General features: G+C 46.5%; 1 protein-coding gene across 5 annotated transcripts in view; it reads left to right on the forward strand.

The window, feature by feature from the left end:
- CNOT10 (CCR4-NOT transcription complex subunit 10) overlaps positions 1-20,519 on the forward strand; it is a 292,315-nt gene that overhangs the window by 12,253 nt on the left and 259,543 nt on the right. For 4 of the 5 annotated variants that reach the window (XM_063922301.1, XM_063922302.1, XM_063922300.1 and 1 more), the window contains exons 5-6: positions 7,716-7,866; positions 8,804-8,872. In XM_063922301.1, the coding sequence (XP_063778371.1) occupies positions 7,716-7,866; positions 8,804-8,872 (220 nt within the window). The remainder of the gene's footprint in view (positions 1-7,715; positions 7,867-8,803; positions 8,873-20,519) is intronic. The other variant, XM_063922303.1, reaches the window with a different exon arrangement.

Consider the following 20,519-nt stretch of genomic DNA (forward strand, 5'->3'; position numbering starts at 1 on the left):
TACTGTACTGTGTCTGCTGCTAATATAGACTGGATGATAATGAGATGTAGTATGTATAAAGAAGAAAGGAAAAAAAAAAACACGGGTAGGTGGTATACAATTATGGATGGACTGCCGAGTGCCGACACAGAGGTAGCTACAGCCGTGGACTACCGTACTGTACTGTGTCTGCTGCTAATATAGACTGGATGATAATGAGATGTAGTATGTATAAAGAAGAAAGAAAAAAAAAACCACGGATAGGTGGTATACAATTATGGATGGACTGCCGAGTGCCGACACAGAGGTAGCTACAGCCGTGGACTACCGTACTGTACTGTGTCTGCTGCTAATATAGACTGGATGATAATGAGATGTAGTATGTATAAAGAAGAAAGAAAAAAAAAACCACGGGTAGGTGGTATACAATTATGGATGGACTGCCGAGTGCCGACACAGAGGTAGCTACAGCCGTGAACTACCGTACTGTGTCTGCTGCTAGTATAGACTGGATGATAATGATATAAAAAATATATATATATCACTACTGCAGCCGGACAGGTATATATTATATAATGAGGGACCTGCTGGACACTGTCTGGTAGCAGAATGAGTTTTTTAATTTTTATAGAATAAAAAAACACCACACAAGTCACACGACGAGTGTACTTTTTCAGGCAGACAATCACAATATACTATACTGGTGGTCAGTGTGGTCAGGTCACTGGTCACAGTGGTCAGTGGTCAGTCACACTGGCAGTGGCACTCTGGCAGCAAAAGTGTGCACTGTTTAATATGTACTCCTGGCTCCTGCTATAACCTATAACTGCTCCCCAGTCTCCCCCACAATTAAGCTGTGTGAGCACAGTCAGATATTATACATAGATGATGCAGCACACTGGGCTGAGCACAGATATGGTATGTGACTGAGTCACTGTGTATCGTTTTTTTCAGGCAGAGAACAAGAACAGAACGGATTATTAAATAATAATAAATTATAAAACTGCACTGGTGGGTCAGGTCACTGGTCATCAGTCACTAGTATAACTCCTCCTAAGCTCCAGTAAGTAAATGAAGTGTCTCACTCTCACTCTCCTATCTATTTTAATTTCTAAACGGAGAGGACGCCAGCCACGTCCTCTCCCTAGCAATCTCAATGCACGTGTGAAAATGGCCGCGACGCGCGGCTCCTTATATAGAATCCGAGTCTCGCGAGAATCCGACAGCGTGATGATGACGTTCGGGCGCGCTCGGGTTAACCGAGCAAGGCGGGAAGATCCGAGTCGCTCGGACCCGTGTAAAAAAACATGAAGTTCGGGCGGGTTCGGATTCAGAGAAACCGAACCCGCTCATCTCTAGTAACTTCTAGAACCAATTTATGAATTTGTCTCCAATATTGGCGAATTGTTGGACAAGACCACCAAACATGCAACAAGGTCCCCTTGCAACCACATAATCTCCAGCACTCGTCCGAGCACGTTGGATAAATAGAATGTAATCTAGTAAGGACCAGGTACCAGCGATAATACAATTTATGAGTTTTCGGCTATACGAACTGAGATAGAGCTTTTGGTAATTTCCTGTCTAATATCCTCCCATTCCTCTACGGTTAGGGTCTCTCCCACCTCCCTCTCCCATGCCAACTCGTGACTCTCCTTGGGGGGGATATTGTGTGACACTCGGTATATGCGTGAAAGGAGTCCCTTCGTTAAGCGAGAGCCGCAACACCATATTTCCAGAGGGGTAGCTATGATGGGGTTGGTGGGTTTAGGGAGTGTTCCGTAGAAGTGTCTAATTTGTAAAAATTGGTAAAATACCGAGTGAGGAAGGGAGTAGCGGGATTGTAAATTTCTTTATCATCCACTAGCGGTCACTGGAGTACTCTTGGGATATGGACGGCTTCCACCGGAAGAAGGCACTGAATAAATTAATTTTTGAGACTACTCCTCCCCTCCATATCTTCGAGCACTTCAGTGTTTTTTCTGTGCTCGACACAGTTAGAAGGCATAGTGGAGCTCGTCCACGAAGTATTGGAATTTTTTTTTTAGTTCCTAAGTTTTTCTTCTTTTCAAGGATTTCCACGTCCTTTCCCCCCTTCTAACAGGCGTGGGTCAGGGACAGTGGAAGCGGCTGAGAACAGCCGTGAGTGTCGGACCTCTCTGTAAAGAGCTCCCTCACTCCACCTGCAGGCTGCCTGCAAAAAGCTGGACGGAGCTTGGATGAGAAGCCCCGTCATAGACTTTGGTCACGGTCCAGGTATGTTAGGGGCGGTCAGCTCTTGCTGCCGCTCCACTGTTGGGGATTGTATTGGGTACTCACCGCTGCCCGGAGCGCGTATGCATGGGCTGCGTCACGGCTCCATGCGGCGCGCTCTCACTCTCCGCTCCCAGCATCTTAAATACCAGACCGCTGCTCCCCGGCGCCGAAGCAGCGCTGCCTGGCTACACAGACACTCCGCAAAATGTGTGTGGCGGGCGGGAGCGCGTGTGCATAGGCCGCTCCAGGGCTCTATGCAGCACGCTCGCTGCTTCCGCTATCCGCCCGCAGCAGCCGAGGAGTTCCCGCTGCCTGGGCCTACAGGTACAGGCCGCTCACACGGCCCTATGCAGACTTCCACAGGCCCCGACCCGGTGCTGTACACGGAGGTCGTGGGAGTGGGGGGGGGGGGGAGACATTGGCAGTATTTGGCATGCTTAATATGTTAATGTTCTCCTGTCTGTTCCAGGTTTCCTTTATTACATCTCGGCTAAGAGTGGTACTAGGGGAATTTTGGGGTCAGTTTTCTTATTGCTGGCAGGCACTGCACTTGCCTGATATATACCAGGAACTTTGGTGTTATTACTGAGTCGTGCAGTCTGTCTGTGTGTAGTTTGTATTGTCTGTCTTTTATAATGAGTAAGACACCAGCAAAATCTAAGAAACATTTTTCATGTCATGTCTGTAAGAGTGTGTTGCCTGATGGATCCACCACATGTACAGCATGTGTTGTTAATACAGCCATAAATACGATTTCAGAAGTAAAACCACCATCTCTGGACCCTCCATGGGCTTTACTTGCAGATGTATTAGTTGGTTTACAATCAGAGCTGGCCGCCTCTCGTGAAGAAAGAGAGGCGGCAAGATCTGAGTTTAAAATGAGACCATTTGAGTTACCAGAGTCTCAATCTGGTCAGAGGCCCACCTTGAGTGGAAAATTTAAATTTCCTTTTCCTAATAATTCTCCAGTCTCTGGGATACTAGACCTCACCGAACAGGAGTATGAGGAGGGCGAAATAGGGCAACAGTCAGATAGTGACGATTTTGACAGCCCAGGTATTGACAATCTCATCAGAGCAGTACGTCAGTCGCTGGAGTTTACGGAAACTGAGGAGCCCCTGACGAATGATGAGGTAGTTTTTACTAAACGACAGAGATCTCCGATGTGTTTCCCTATTTCGGAATCTCTTAATAAAATGTTACTGGAATCACGGAAAAATCCGGATAAACGGTTTTCTATTCCTCGTAGATTTAAATCGAGTTACCCGTTTCCAGAGTCCATGACAGCTACTTGGGAGAACCCACCATTGGTGGATTCATCCGTATCCAAACTTACAAGGAAGTTAACCATACCAGTACCAACTGCTACTACGCTTAAAGACCCTGCAGATCGTAAAATAGAGGCTATGCTAAGGTCCATGTATACAGCAGCTGGAGTGCTGCTGAGACCTGGGTTGGTTGGCATTTGGGTTACTAAAGCTTTAATGGTATGGATAAAAGAGCTCAAGTCGGCTCTGCAAGATGACCATCTTATACTTCTCGCGGATCAAATCTGGGAAGCTGCTGAATATCTATGTACAGCTTCTACTGACGTCTGTCAGCTTACTTCTCGCCTGTCCTCATCGCTAGTCATAGTACGACGAGCACTTTGGCTGCGTTCTTGGCAGGCGGAGACGGAGGTTAAAAAAGGTATAGAGGCATTGCCTTATGATGGCGAGAAGCTTTTCGGTCCTGAATTGGACAAATGGATTTCTGAGGCTACTGGAGGAAAGTCTGTGTTTCTTCCATCGCCTACAACTATACCTAAACGGAAATATTCTGGTCCGGCGTTCAAATCCTTTAGAACTCAGCCCTTTCGTGGGCAGGGCACAGGAGCAGTCACGCCTGGTAGAAGAGGTCGGGGACGTAGTGCTCGACAATCCAATGCACGTCGTCAAGACACTAAGACCACTAACAAACCAGTGGCATGACGGGCTCCCAGCCCATCTCGGATCTCCAATTGTGGGAGCACGCCTTCAGAGCTTTCAGGGGGCGTGGCTGCAGACGTCCACAGATGGGTGGATCCGCAAGTTAGTATTAGAGGGTTACAAAATAGAGTTCGATTATCTTCCGACAGGAAGATTTTTCACGACAGGACTGCCTGTGTCGGACGACAAGAAAGCAGTTCTGCAGGTTGCCATTCAGTCTCTGCTGAATGCTGCAGTTGTAATTCCGGTCCCCGTGCAGGAACAGGGGCAGGGTTATTATTCCAGTCTGTTTCTGGTACCAAAACCAGATGGCTCAGTCAGGCCAATATTGAACCTAAAAGGTCTCAATCATTACGTCACTTACCACAGATTCAAGATGGAATCTCTCAGGTCAGTAATTGCAGGGTTAGAGCCGCAGGAATTCATGATTGCACTGGATCTCAAGGATGCGTACTTACACATTCCGATTTGGCCACCTCACCAGAGTTTCTTAAGGTTTGCGATAAGGCGAGACCATTACCAGTTTCAGGCTCTCCCGTTTGGCCTCTCATCAGCGCCTCGGGTATTCACCAAGGTAATGTCCGTGATGATAGCTCATCTCAGGTCCCTAGGGGTAATAATTGTTCCGTATTTGGACGATCTACTCATAAAGGCTCCGTCTCAACAATTGCTTCTCCAGCATGCTTTGCTAACGTACAATGTACTAGTTCAGCACGGTTGGATAGTCAGTTTAAAGAAATCACATCTAATTCCGTGTCAGCGACTTCAATTCCTAGGGATGATTCTCGATACAGTAAAACAAAAGGTTTACCTGCCACAACAGAAAGCACAGGTCATTCGTCATCTGGTGCAATTAGTGCTCAAGCCACGCACAGTCTCAGTACATTTGTGCATTCTCCTTTTAGGCACAATGGTGGCGGCTTTCGAAGCACTTCAGTTCGGAAGGTTTCACTCACGTCCGTTTCAACTGGAGGTGTTAGCGCAATGGTCGGGATCACATCTGCAGTTGCACCACAGGGTGAGATTGTCGCCACAAGTCAGGGTGTCTCTTCTCTGGTGGTTAAAAATACACAATCTATCTGCAGGGAGACGATTCGGCGTCGTGAATTGGATAATTCTGACAACAGACGCAAGTCTCAGAGGTTGGGGAGCTGTAGTTCAGAGTCATCGGCTCCAGGGCCTCTGGGCAAATCACGAAAGATCGCTATCCATAAATGTTCTGGAACTCAGGGCGATTTACAATGCTCTAAGACCAGCAGTGTACATGTTTCGTTTTCAGACTGTTCAGGTGCAGTCAGACAATGCGACGGCAGTCGCATACATAAACAAACAAGGAGGAACGAGAAGCCGCATGGCAATGCGGGAAGTAGCTCGGATCCTCAGATGGGCCGAATATCACCAGGTGATATTGTCGGCAGTGTTCATTCCGGGAGTGGACAACTGGGAGGCAGATTTTCTCAGTCGTCGGGATTTTCATCCAGGAGAGTGGGCATTAAATCCAGAAGTATTTCAGATGTTGATCCAGAAGTGGGGGTACCCTCAGGTGGATCTGATGGCATCCCGCCACAATCATCAGGTGTCACGATATGTGTCCAGAACAAGAGATCCAGGGGCAGTGGCGGTGGATGCTCTCACAGCCACGTGGCCGTACAGCCTTGTGTATCTGTTTCCACCGTTTCCGCTGCTCCCGCTGTTGCTAAAACGGATCAAGAGAGGGTCCGTCACAGTCATACTAATAGCGCCTCATTGGCCTCGGAGGGCTTGGTTCTCGGATCTCCTCGGGTTACTCGCAGACGATCCGTGGCCACTCCCACTACGTCCGGACCTGTTACAACAGGGTCCGTTCCTTTACCCCGATTTAGCGCGGCTGCGTTTGACGGGGTGGCTGTTGAAAAGGCCATCTTAAGAAGAGAGGGCATTCCTGAGTCTGTTATACCAACCATGGTACGAGCTAGGAAGCCGGTTACGGCAGCTCATTATTACAGAATCTGGCGTACTTATATAAGTTGGTGTGAAGCTCGGAAATTTCCGACATCATCTTTTAATTTATCCCGTCTTTTGTTATTTTTACAGATGGGGTTAGATGGAGGACTACGTCTTTCCACACTAAAGGTGCAGGTATCTGCATTGTCAATTTTCTTTCAAAGGAAATTGGCCTCGTTGCCGTCAATACATATACGTTTTTACAGGGTGTAAAGAGGATACAGCCTCCTTTCATTCCACCTACAGCACCATGGGACTTGAATCTGGTTTTAGATTTCTTACAGTCCGATTACTTTGAAGGCCAGCCTCTAAGCAAACCTTATCCAGATGGATCAAACTGACCATACGTCAGGTTTACCTTTATGCTAGGTTACAGCCACCTACTTCAGTAACAGCTCATTCCACACGTTCTGTGGGAACGTCATGGGCAGCGAGTCGTGGGGCTTCTACGACACAGCTTTGCCGTGCGGCTACTTGGTCTTCAGTGCACACGTTTGTGCGCTTTTACAAGTTTGATACTTTCGCGGCATCAGCATCTAGCTTTGGCCGTTTAGTGTTACAAGTGCCAAACAGCTCTCCCACCACGGAGGAAACTTTGGTACATCCCAAGAGTACTCCAGTGACCCCTAGTGGATGATAAAGAAAATAGGATTTTGGTACTTACCAGGTAAAACCTTTTCTTTGAATCCATAGGGGGCACTGGACGCCCACCCAGAGCAGTTTACCTGTTTTAGGAAGTTCAGTGGTTCTTATGGTAACACACTTTCACGACTGGTTTAAATTTAACAAGGGTTAATCAGTTATGGTGTCAACTGTTTAGTTGTCTGTTACGTTTTGTGTCAACTTTATTGTTGTCCGTGAGATTATATGTAATTCTCCTTTGGTCAATCTCTCTATCGATCCTGTTCGGCTCAGTAAAAAACACTGAAGTGCTCGAGGATATGGAGGGGAGGAGTAGTCTCAAAAATTAATTTATTCAGTGCCTTCTTCCGGTGTAAGCCGTCCATATCCCAAGAGTACTCCAGTGCCCCCTATGGATTCAAAGAAAAGGATTTACCTGGTAAGTACCAAAATCCTATTTTTCAAAGGATGGGAATGAGGAAAGAGGGGCAATGTCTTGAAGGAAGAGAATATTGTGCGTTGTCCAATATATAAGTAATTCTTCTATCTTTTTCTCTCATCGGGGGTACGAGAAAAAAAACACAATTTTGCTCTTACAGTTGTCTGAGAGTTTGGAATTGCAAAAACTTGCGGAGATGACATTTACCTGCAATTTCATTTAATTAGACCAAATTGCTGACATGTGAAGAATTGAATCATCCCCTTTGTATTGTGTAATATATACTATTAATTTTGGTTATTATGCAGGATTTTTAATTGTTTAGTTTTTCTCAGTCCCCATCGTTTATGGCACATTACCTCACCCTGCCATAGGGATGTAAACGTTGTCAGATGTTGTGTTTTGCCAAGCTATATACAGAAAAGTTTACAAATGTTCGGTGACCAGCAAACTCTCTTAAATGTTTTTAGGTTCATTCAGCGGTTGATGAGATGGACAGCTTGGATGATGTGGAGAATAGCATGCTTTACTATAACCAAGCCGTCATCTTGTATTACCTGCGTCAGCACATGGAAGCTATCGCCATTGGAGAAAAGCTTTACCAATTCATTGAGCCCTTTGGTAAGTTCATGATGCCTATTCTGTTGTTTTTGTTACAGTATCTGTAACTTTCTTTTATTTATTTATTTATTTTTTACAGTCTTGTCATCTTGGAATTGTTAGACTGTTTATTTACTAGACAGCCTAATAATAGATTATTTGAAATATCTTTACCAAGTGAAATGTAGAGAGCTGTTTTTGGTGGTTTCTAGTGTTTTCATCCTTTTTACTTGTGTTCGTCGCTAAGCTTTGGTAGAATGGAACTATCTTTACCCATTGCTTTGCTTTCGTAGTAGTACTGGTTGACTTTGCCAAATAGGTGTTCAAGAGAGTTCTGTCTGTCCCATTCCCTGATTTTATATAGAGATGTTTCAGTGCTCGTTTTCCGACATACTATTAGCAATGGGTACAAAGTCTTTTATCTTATATCTGAGGAAGGTTTGCACAGAAGTGGAAAATTCTGTTGCTTTCTTGCGCACTTAGAATTTGCTGTGACTTTTTGCAATTTAGAGACTGCTACTTGCAGGGTTATTAACCATTTTTATCACTAGACCACAGATGATATTTATGCTACTTGACTTTACTGAGAAATGCGCGGATTGAACTAATCAACAGCATCTTTTTACCAATAGGTGCTTATATGAATGTCACAATGGTTTGACCTTACATTCAGTATCTGCATGCAGTTCTAGTGGATCTATCATGTAAGGTGTGACTGTGCTTGTCTGGTTTTTGAAGTGGCAGAATTGCAAAATCTTTAGTACCTGTAAACATTCAAATTTTTTTTTTTTTTTATCCTTTGGACAGTGTATGTATGAAAATAGATTTCATTATTTACAATTATTTTTGGGTACAATTGACCTCCTAAAAAAAAATGTGACTGCTCCTTCTTTAACCATTTCTATGTTTTTCTACACACTTTCTTTCCCGTTATGCTTTTTTGCCACTGATATTTTAGGTAGGCGTCTGAAAGTACCCAGAACGACGCCCCAAAGCCCTAAAGGACCGTGTACACCATACAGACGAGGTGAAAACGCTCACTAATTTTTAATTTTGAGGTTGCTTTTTCTCCCAAGGGCCAATGTAAACTGGCAGCTGCTCAGGACCATGTGCCAGTGGAAGCCGATGTGAATGTACCATCACTTATCTGAAATTTCCATTAGGTTCGGAATATTAGAAACATTAGGCAAAAAAGTTAAATAGTATGTGCAGCTTTTATTTTCGTTTCATGCCTCAGATTCCACTGGCCTTTGTGGCTATATTCAGATTGTGTTTAAATTTCTGCTGAAAACATCGTTTTCTCATTACGGCGTATGCACTATAGTACTGTGTAACAGTTTGAATATATGAGGGTGGGCCGTTCCCGACAATGCCAACCCAACGTTTTTTTAAAGTCGGATTGACATTGCTGGAAACAGGGCTAAAACCTGTCCGATTTGGCCGCGTTTCTGACAATACAGACGCCGATCCGCGTGCTTGTCGGAAAAATTAAGCCATCATTGAATAGAATAGGTTGGAATCCCTTCCGACCCCAAAAAGTCGGAAACTGACGTCTTTCCATCGAGACGGCAGTTTCCAACAAGAATTGAATACACTCTGTAGTGGGGTAAAAGATGTAAACACAGGGTGCATGTATATTTAACATAGAATTTGATGGCAGATCAGAACCACGTGACCTATCTAGTCTGCCTATGTACATACACTTGCACACTAGGGTTAATTGTTGGTGGGAGCCAATTCTACAAGTATATTTTTGGATTGTGTGAGGGAACTCCTGCAAACACGGGGATAATATACACTTTCTGCACAGATAAGGCCATGGCGGGAATTGAACCTATGACCTCAGTGTTGTGAGGTAGTAATGCTAACCATTACTGCCGTAACCTAAGCTGTCTTCATTCTGACACTGCCATTAATTTGTGAGGAGATCGAATCACCGATACATGAGTTGATACTAAGAGAGCATACGCTTGTCTGGTATTTTTGTTTACCTGTAGAAATTATGTATTTGTGCCCATTTGGAAAGTAGTTTGACCTTATTTGTTTGGCCTGTGGCATTTGTTTCGTTATGCTGTAGAACAGTGTTTCACAAACCCGGTCCTCATAGACACCTAACAGTGCATGTTTTCCAGATCATCTAGCTGGAACATAGGCGTGTAAACTGAATAACACCATACAGGCACAGGTGGTACTAATTATTTCTATGGGTTCCTTGAAAACACACACTGATAGTGTTCCACAAGGACTGAGTTTGAGCAACACTGCAGTAGAATTCTCTGAGTAAACAAGTCTGCTCTTTGGATGTCTTGAGTTTCACCACTGCTCTGCTCTGAGGCAATAATTCATATATAAGAAATGGTCTAGTGTTTCCCTGTGTAGATAAATAGCAAAGCTGTGTGCAGCGAAGTGAGTGTGAACATATTGTCATTTATATTAAAGGCATTGGGGAAGGTTTAATAAAGTGCTGACTTTTGGCAGATTTATGTGTCATTGGTAAAGAATGCATTGTATTAAAGGCCAAACTATACAGCAAAGCATAGGTGTCAAACCTAAAACAGCAGTCCTGATTTATAGACCTAGAAGGTCTACATCTCATCCCATTTATTAAGCAGTGGTTACTCAGACCACATGACAGACTACTACTCGTTTACTAATTGTCTTGGTCAAACATAATTAAATTGTAAGAATGTACTCTAAATGGCAAAGACAAATAATACTGTTGAATTGACTGACCACTCCCGAGGAGTACCCAGTGCAAAGTGTTTCCATGTCTGGAGAACCAAGGTAGTTATTAGCAGACAGCCAATCAGAAACCGTCCCTTACACTGATAATGAGATAGCATTACTTGTCTTGGATATTAATTTTTTTTTTTTTCTTCTTATGGGACCAACACTTGTAGTACACACTTACTGCTTATTGTTGGTGCCGTATCTGATACGGAGTAGCATGGTGCATGTAGAAATTTGAAGAGGTAAAACCAGATGGTTTGCATTATTTTATTTTTCTCTGACGTCCTAGTGGATGCTGGGACTCCGTCAGGACCATGGGGATTAGCGGCTCCGCAGGAGACAGGGCACAAAAATAAAAGCTTTAGGACTAGGTGGTGTGCACTGGCTCCTCCCCCTATGACCCTCCTCCAAGCCTCAGTTAGGTTTTTGTGCCCGTCCGAGCAGGGTGCAATCTAGGTGGCTCTCCTAAAGAGCTGCTTAGAAAAAGTTATTAGGTTTTTTTATTTTCAGTGAGTCCTGCTGGCAACAGGCTCACTGCAACGAGGGACTTAGGGGAGAAGAAGTGAACTCACCTGCGTGCAGGATGGATTGGCTTCTTAGGCTACTGGACACCATTAGCTCCAGAGGGATCGAACACAGGCCCAGCCATGGAGTCCGGTCCCGGAGCCGCGCCGCCGACCCCCTTGCAGATGCCGAAAAGTGAAGAGGTCCAGAAACCGGCGGCAGAAGACTTTTCAGTCTTCATGAGGTAGCGCACAGCACTGCAGCTGTGCGCCATTGTTGTCCGCACACTTCACACCAGCGGTCACTGAGGGTGCAGGGCGCTGGGGGGGGGCGCCCTGGGCAGCAATGATAATACCTTGTTCTGGCTAAAAATACATCACATATAGCCCCTGGGGCTATATGGATGTATTTAACCCCTGCCAGGTCTCACAAACACCGGGAGAAGAGCCCGCCGAAATAGGGGGCGGGGCCTATCTCCTCAGCACACAGCGCCATTTTCCTGCACAGCTCCGCTGCGAGGAAGGCTCCCAGGACTCTCCCCTGCACTGCACTACAGAAACAGGGTAAAAAAAACAGAGAGGGGGGGCACTTTTTTGGCGATATTGATATATTAAGCTGCTATAAAGGAAACAACACTTCTGTAGGGTTGTTCCTATATATTTATAGCGCTTGGGTGTGTGCTGGCAAACTCTCCCTCTGTCTCCCCAAAGGGCTAGTGGGGTCCTGTCTTCGATAAGAGCATTCCCTGTGTGTCTGCTGTGTGTCGGTACGTGTGTGTCGACATGTATGAGGACGATGTTGGTGTGGAGGCGGAGCAATTGCCGGTAATGGTGATGTCACCCCCTAGGGAGTCGACACCGGAATGGATGGCTTTGTTTATGGAATTACGTGATAATGTCAGCACGTTACAAAAATCAGTTGACGACATGAGACGGCCGGCAAACCAGTTAGTACCTGTCCAGGCGTCTCAGACACCGTCAGGGGCTGTAAAACGCCCTTTACCTCAGTCGGTCGACACAGACCCAGACACGGACACCGAATCTAGTGTCGACGGTGAAGAAACAAACGTATTTTCCAGTAGGGCCACACGTTATATGATCACGGCAATGAAGGAGGCTTTGCATATCTCTGATACTGCAAGTACCACAAAAAGGGGTATTATGTGGGGTCTGAAAAAACTTCCTGTAGTTTTTCCTGAATCAGAGGAATTGAATGAAGTGTGTGATGAAGCGTGGGTTAACCCCGATAGAAAACTGCTAATTTCAAAGAAGTTATTGGCATTATATCCTTTCCCGCCAGAGGTTAGGGCGCGCTGGGAAACACCCCCTAGGGTGGATAAGGCACTCACACGCTTATCAAAACAAGTGGCGTTACCGTCTCCTGAAACGGCCGCCCTCAAGGATCCAGCTGATAGGAGGCTGGAAACTACCCTGAAAAGTATATACACTCATACTGGTGTTATACTGCGACCAGCCATCGCCTCTGCATGGATGTGCAGTGCTGGGGTGGTTTGGTCGGATTCCCTGACTGAAAATATTGATACCCTGGATAGGGACAGTATTTTATTGACTATAGAGCAATTAAAGGATGCTTTTCTTTATATGCGAGATGCTCAGAGGGATATTTGCACTCTGGCATCGAGAGTAAGTGCGATGTCCATATCTGCCAGAAGAAGTTTATGGACGCGACAGTGGTCAGGTGATGCGGATTCCAAACGGCATATGGAAGTATTGCCGTATAAAGGGGAGGAATTATTTGGGGTCGGTCTATCAGATTTGGTGGCCACGGCAATAGCCGGTAAATCCACCTTTTTACCTCAGGTCCCCTCCCAACAGAAAAAGACACCGTCTTTTCAGCCGCAGTCCTTTCGTTCCTATAAGAACAAGCGGGCAAAAGGACAGTCATATCTGCCCCGAGGCAAAGGAAAGGGTAAGAGAGTGCACCAAGCAGCCTCCCTCCCAGGAGCAGAAGCCCTCCCCGGCTTCTGCAAAGCCCTCAGCATGACGTTGGGGCTTTACAAGCGGACTCAGGGGCGGTGGGGGGTCGACTCAAGAATTTCAGCGCACAGTGGGCTCACTCACAGGTGGACCCCTGGATCCTGCAGGTAGTATCTCAGGGTTACAGGTTGGAATTCGAGAAGTCTCCCCCTCGCCGGTTCCTAAAGTCTGCTCTGCCAACGTCTCCCTCAGACAGGGCGACGGTATTGGAAGCCATTCACAAGCTGTATTCTCAGCAGGTGATAGTCAAGGTACCCCTCCTACAACAGGGAAAGGGGTATTATTCCACACTATTTGTGGTACCGAAGCCGGACGGCTCGGTAAGACCTATTCTAAATCTGAAATCTTTGAACCTGTACATACAAAAATTCAAGTTCAAGATGGAGTCACTCAGAGCAGTGATAGCGAATCTGGAAGAAGGGGACTTTATGGTGTCCCTGGACATCAAGGATGCTTACCTGCATGTCCCAATTTGCCCTTCACATCAAGGGTACCTCAGGTTCGTGGTGCAAAACTGTCATTATCAGTTTCAGACGCTGCCGTTTGGATTGTCCACGGCACCTCGGGTCTTTACCAAGGTAATGGCCGAAATGATGTTTCTTCTGCGAAGAAAAGGCGTATTAATTATCCCTTACTTGGACGATCTCCTGATAAGGGCAAGGTCCAGAGAACAGCTGGGGGACGTAGTAGCACTAACCCAAGTAGTGCTGCAACAGCACGGGTGGATTCTGAATTTTCCAAAATCTCAATTGACCCCGACGGCACGTCTGCTGTTCCTGGGAATGATTCTGGACACGGTTCAGAAAAAGGTGTTTCTTCCGGAGGAGAAAGCCAGGGAGTTATCCGAACTTGTCAGGAACCTCCTAAAACCAGGAAAAGTATCTGTGCATCAATGCACAAGAGTCCTGGGAAAAATGGTGGCTTCTTACGAAGCGATTCCATTCGGCAGATTCCACGCACAAACTTTTCAGTGGGATCTGCTGGACAAATGGTCCGGATCGCATCTGCAGATGCATCAGCGGATAACTTTGTCTCCACGGACAAGGGTGTCTCTTCTGTGGTGGTTGCAGAGTGCTCATCTGTTAGAGGGCCGCAGATTCGGCATACAGGACTGGGTCCTGGTGACCACGGATGCCAGTCTGAGAGGCTGGGGAGCGGTCACACAGGGAAGAAACTTCCAGGGAGTGTGGTCAAGCCTGGAGATGTCTCTTCACATAAATATACTGGAGCTAAGAGCGATTTACAATGCTCTAAGCCTGGCAAAACCCCTGCTTCAGGGTCAGCCGGTGTCGATCCAGTTGGACAACATCACGGCAGTCGCCCACGTAAACAGACAGGGCGGCACAAGAAGCAGGAGGGCAATGGCAGAAGCTGCAAGGATTCTTCGCTGGGCGGAAGATCATGTGATAGCACTGTCAGCAGTGTTCATTCCGGGAGTGGACAACTGGGAAGCGGACTTCCTCAGCAGACACGATCTACACCCGGGAGAGTGGGGACTTCATCCAGAAGTCTTCCACATGATTGTGAACCGTTGGGAAAAACCAAAGGTGGATATGATGGCGTCCCGCCTCAACAAAAAACTGGACAGGTATTGCGCCAGGTCAAGAGACCCTCAGGCAATAGCTGTGTACTCTCTGGTAACACCGTGGGTGTTCCAGTCAGTGTATGTGTTTCCTCCTCTGCCTCTCATACCAAAAGTACTGAGAATTATACGGCAAAGGGGAGTAAGAACGATACTCGTGGCTCCGGATTGGCCAAGAAGAACTTGGTACCCGGAACTTCAGGAGATGCTCACGGAAGATCCGTGGCCTCTACCTCTAAGACGGGACCTGCTTCAGCAGGGACCGTGTCTATTCCAAGACTTACCGCGGCTGCGTTTGACGGCATGGCGGTTGAACGCCGAATTCTAAGGGAAAAAGGCATTCCGGAAGAGGTCATCCCTACCCTGGTAAAAGCCAGGAAGGAGGTGACTGCACAACATTATCACCGCATTTGGAGAAAATATGTTGCGTGGTGTGAGGCCAGGAAGGCCCCGACGGAGGAATTTCAACTGGGTCGATTCCTACATTTCCTGCAAACAGGATTGTCTATGGGCCTCAAATTAGGGTCCATTCAGGTTCAAATTTCGGCCCTGTAGATTTTCTTCCAGAAAGAATTGGCTTCAGTTCCTGAAGTCCAGACTTTTGTAAAAGGAGTACTACATATACAGCCCCCGGTTGTGCCCCCAGTGGCTCCGTGGGATCTTAATGTAGTTTTGGATTTTCTCAAATCCCATTGGTTTGAGCCACTCAAATCGGTGGATTTGAAATATCTTACATGGAAAGTAACCATGCTACTGGCCCTGGCTTCAGCCAGGAGAGTGTCAGAATTGGCGGCTTTATCGTATAAAAGCCCATATCTGATTTTCCATTCGGACAGGGCAGAACTGCGGACGCGTCCTCAGTTTCTGCCTAAGGTGGTTTCAGCGTTTCACCTGAACCAGCCTATTGTGGTGCCTGCGGCTACTAGCGATTTGGAGGATTCCAAGTTGCTGGACGTTGTCAGGGCATTGAAAATATATATTTCAAGGACGGCTGGAGTCAGAAAATCTGACTCGCTGTTTATACTGTATGCACCCAACAAGCTGGGTGCTCCTGCTTCTAAGCAGACGATTGCTCGTTGGATTTGTAGCACAATTCAACTTGCACATTCTGTGGCAGGCCTGCCACAGCCTAAATCTATCAAGGCCCATTCCACAAGGAAGGTGGGCTCATCCTGGGCGGCTGCCCGAGGGGTCTCGGCATTACAACTCTGCCGAGCAGCTACGTGGTCGGGGGAGAACACGTTTGTAAAATTCTACAAATTTGATACCCTGGCTAAAGAGGACCTGGAGTTCTCTCATTCGGTGCTGCAGAGTCATCCGCACTCTCCCGCCCGTTTGGGAGCTTTGGTATAATCCCCATGGTCCTGACTGAGTCCCAGCATCCACTAGGACGTCAGAGAAAATAAGATTTTACTTACCGATAAATCTATTTCTCGTAGTCCGTAGTGGATGCTGGGCGCCCATCCCAAGTGCGGATTGTCTGCAATACTTGTACATAGTTATTGTTACAAAAAAATCGGGTTGTTATTGTTGTGAGCCGTCTGTTCAGAGGCTCCTACGTTTGTCATACTGTTAACTGGGTTCAGATCACAAGTTGTACGGTGTGATTGGTGTGGCTGGTATGAGTCTTACCCGGGATTCAAAATCCTTCCTTATTGTGTTCGCTCGTCCGGGCACAGTATCCTAACTGAGGCTTGGAGGAGGGTCATAGGGGGAGGAGCCAGTGCACACCACCTAGTCCTAAAGCTTTTATTTTTGTGCCCTGTCTCCTGCGGAGCCGCTAATCCCCATGGTCCTGACGGAGTCCCAGCATCCACTACGGACTACGAGAAATAGATTTATCGGTAAGTAAAATCTTATTATTAGCAGTTTCTTATATAGCGTACCAATTTCCGTTGTACTTTACAATTGATAAAATAAAACTGGGTAATAACGGACATTGAGGTTGGAAGGCATCCAGTTTTACTATGCAGTTTGACTAGAACCGCTGCAGCTTAGGGATTTAGAAACAGCAACACAATCAGATGCGGTTTATTTTTTCAAATGTTAATGTGGTTAATGTTTGTTTACGATTTTCTGCAGCTCTGTAGCCGCATCTGCAGTTCTTATAACTGAACCAGCCGACTCCTGTGCTGTTCGCCCTCATTATTTTTCTAATGAAAAATGTTGTGCAAAACGGCAATTGAATGTGCTTTTAAAAAATGTTAAACTATGCAAAAAGTTTTTCGTTTTAGATAAACCTTTAATGTTATTTGTAACCTTCAGAAACTGGCTTTTTTGGTCTTAATAGTCTGTGAATTGGTTTCATAAATGTTTTTTTTTTTTTTTTATGTTTTTAGTATTTGTAGTTCTTTTATGATATCTTAATATGTGTAATGATCAGTTCGATGGAATCCAGGGAGTTGATTTCATTTAACATTGCGGGGATGTAACTTTTGGGTTAAGTGCCCAGAGCTATTCAATGGCTCCAATGATAAGCTTGCTACTAGCAGGGTACTGCTCACGTTAACTAGTGTCTTGGAGCTTGTCACGGGTCCACCACGTGTCGTAACAGCATCGCAAACAGGAGAGGCAGTTTAGTGTGACTAAGCCACAGGTAAAGTGCACCTCCTAGGTCAAGTGCCTAAGTGTGATGCAGTTGAACAACTCTGTGCACTTTACCTGTGAGCTACATCCCTGTGATGATAATTGAATTGCTCCTTAAGGGCCTTAAAATGGCATACTAGTCTGCTTCAGTATCCAAAACAGGGTTGGCTGCTTTTTCTTTTTTCTTTTTTTCTCTTACGTCCTAGTCGATACTGGGTTCTTGTACTTAAGTACCATGGGGTATAGATCTGGTCCACTAGAGCCTGGCACTTTAAAAAACCTTTAGTGTGTGTGCTGGTTCCTCCCCTCTATGCCCTTCCAGACTAAGTTTAGAAAAATGTGCCCAATGAGCCGGGTGCATTTCTCTGGAGCTCCAGAGAGTTTCCTTTATTTTCTATTTTAGTTTATTATTTTCAGGTAGCTCTGGTTGGCAACCAGGCTACCTGCTTCGTGGGACTTAGAGTGGGGACTGAACCAACCTCCTTAGGGTTAATGTTTCGTACTCCCAGCTGACAGGACACTGAGCTCCTGAGGTGCTGATCACACATCGTTAGTATGTGTGCCCACGCCAGCAGCTAGCTGCCACAGTTTGACAGATGCCAAAGTTACAAGTTGCGGGGAGTTACACCGGGGTCCCGGTTAGCGTATCCCTGGTGCAGTCTGGCAGCAAGTCACGCAGCGGTCACGGTGCCGGCTGCTGACAAACTGTCTCAGGGCTGTTAAGCCCCGCAGTGCTGACTGTCTCAAGGCTTTGTGTGTACTGTACAATGCATATTATGCTGTTTGTTATATGTGGCCATTATAAACTATTATAGGGGCCGCGCACCATTGCAGAGGGTGGGGCATCCCTGAGCGGGACCAGGGGTGGGAAGGCGCCATTTCCTGCTGCTACAGATCTTCAAGGTTGCATGCACGTTGTTCCTCCAGGACACGCGCTGCTACAAACTGCAAACTGTTACCAAGGGTCATAGAAAGGGGGGAGCACGCCATCGGTAGCTGCGCTGCACTTATATCAGGTCATACACATACTTCAACACATTGTGCTGCTGTGTTCTGTGTGCTGGTGTCCGCTCCTCAGTGTCACTCCAGGGGCTCTCTAGGGTCTGTGTGGAGGTGTTGGTCAGTGGGCTGCGCTGTATTGTGCAAGAGGTCTATTGACATGGTTATGTGTGGTGCTTGTAACTCTACCCCATCTTCAGCGGAGTCACTCTTGTGAGCAATGTTCCAGCTCACAGGCACCTGATTGGTTAGATAGCTTTAAAAGCATGACTCAGAATGTAAATTCAGAAATGGCTGCAGCTAAAAGAGAGCGAGACAGGTGTTAAAACACTCTATTGATTGTGTGGCTAAAGCAGCAGATACCAAGAAGGCTTCTCAGCCCCCTCTAGTGGTTTCACATAAACGCTCACTGCCACAGGTGCTCCTGTCTGATTCTGATCCGCCTGATGTAGATGATGATGATATGGATGAGGACAGCTCTCTGTCCCCTGGGGTGAAGGCTCTCATTTTTTGCTGTAAGAGAGGTCCTTTACATACCGGATCAGGAGGCAGAACCAGATGAGGAGTTGTATTTTAATGTTAGACCTAAGACCTCAGCAACTTTTCCTGTGTCTAAAGAATTAAACTTCCTGGCCAGGGAGGCTTGGTTAAACCCTGATAAAAAATGTAAAATTCCTCGGAGGTTTTTTTATCTACCTTTCCCATTCCAGCTGAGGACAGGAAGGTATGGGAAAAAACACCGTCAGTCGATACGTCTGTATACAGACTGTCTAAGAAATTGGTACTGCTGGTGACAGGGCCTATATCCCTAAAAGAGCCAGCTGACCGTAAAATTTAGACCATGCTCAAGGCAATATATACGGCGGCAGGCGTGGCTCAACGCCCCACAATTGTTTAGTGGGTGGATTTCCAGGGCGGTAGTCAAGTGGTCTGATAATGTTCTTGATGGTTTAGACTCTCTGCCCTAGGATGAGATCATTACTCGGCTGCAACATATACAGGATGCTGCAAATTTTATGAGCGAGGCTATTAAGGAGTTGTGTAGGATTAATGGCCGCACTACTGCTGTGGCTGTTTCGGCGCGCAGAGCTCTGTGGTTACATCAGTGGTCGGCGAAGGCTGATTCAAAAAAGGGTGTACAAAATCTTCCCTTTACAGGTGATGCCTTGTTTGGAGACGAGTTAAATGAATGGATCTCCCAAGCAACAGCGGGTAAGTCTACCTATCTGCCGTCGGCTGCGCCACCTGCTAGGCGTTCTTACACCGGACCCTTCTTGCAGTCTTTGTGTGGCAAGGTTCAGAGGCAGGGGCCAAGTGGTCTCCACCACTCAAAGAGGATCTCGTGGTAAATCCCATAAACCTGCACCTGCTGTCTCCCTGGACCAGACCACCGGATCCCCTGCTGCTAAGCCTTCCGCGTGACGGTTGGCCCCAGCAGCAAGGCGACTTTCAGGTAGGTGCTCGCCTTCAACACTTCGCCCACGTGTGGGTGGAGTCCTGCCGGAATCCTTGGGTGAGGGACCTCATTTCCCAGGGTTACCAGCTGGAATTTCAAACACTACCTCCTCACAGATTTTTCAAATTGGGCTTACCAGCTTTAACTGCAGCAAAAGTTACCTTGCAAGAGGCTATTCAAAAACTTTTGCAGACGGGGGTGGTGGTTCCAGTATTTCTTCCATTACGCAACCAGGGTTTTTACTCCAGTCTTTTTGACGTTACCAAACCGGATGGTTCGGTGCGCCCCATCTTGAACCTGAAGTTCCTAAACCCTTATCTGCGGGTGTTCAAATTCAAGATGGAATCCCTGCGGGCAGTGGTGTCCGCTCTGGAGGAGGGGGAGTTCCTGTTGTCTCTGGATATCAAGGATGCCTACCTACACATTCCCATGTGGCCCCCTCATCAGGCTTGCCTCAGGTTCGCCAAATTGGACGACCATTTCCAGTTTCAGGCCTTACCCTTTGGATTATCCACAGCTCCGAGGTTCTTTACCATCGCGGAGATGATGCTGCAACTGCACATGATGGAAGTAAACATAGTCCCCTACTTGGACGATCTCCTCATAAATGCTGTGTCCAGGGAGAGTCTGCTGCACAGCATCAATCTGACGACTTGCCTGCTTACGGATCATGGGTGGATCCTGAATTTTCAGAAATCTCACCTGGAACCGACCCAATGTCTTCAGTTCCTGGGAATGATTTTGGATACAGTGTCTCAAAAGGTGTTTACCCGATGGACAAGGCCTTGACTGTCCAGGCTATGGTTGTGCTCAGTCCTCG

Source organism: Pseudophryne corroboree, chromosome 5 (assembly GCF_028390025.1).
Source record: "Pseudophryne corroboree isolate aPseCor3 chromosome 5, aPseCor3.hap2, whole genome shotgun sequence".
NCBI lineage: Eukaryota > Metazoa > Chordata > Amphibia > Anura > Myobatrachidae > Pseudophryne > Pseudophryne corroboree.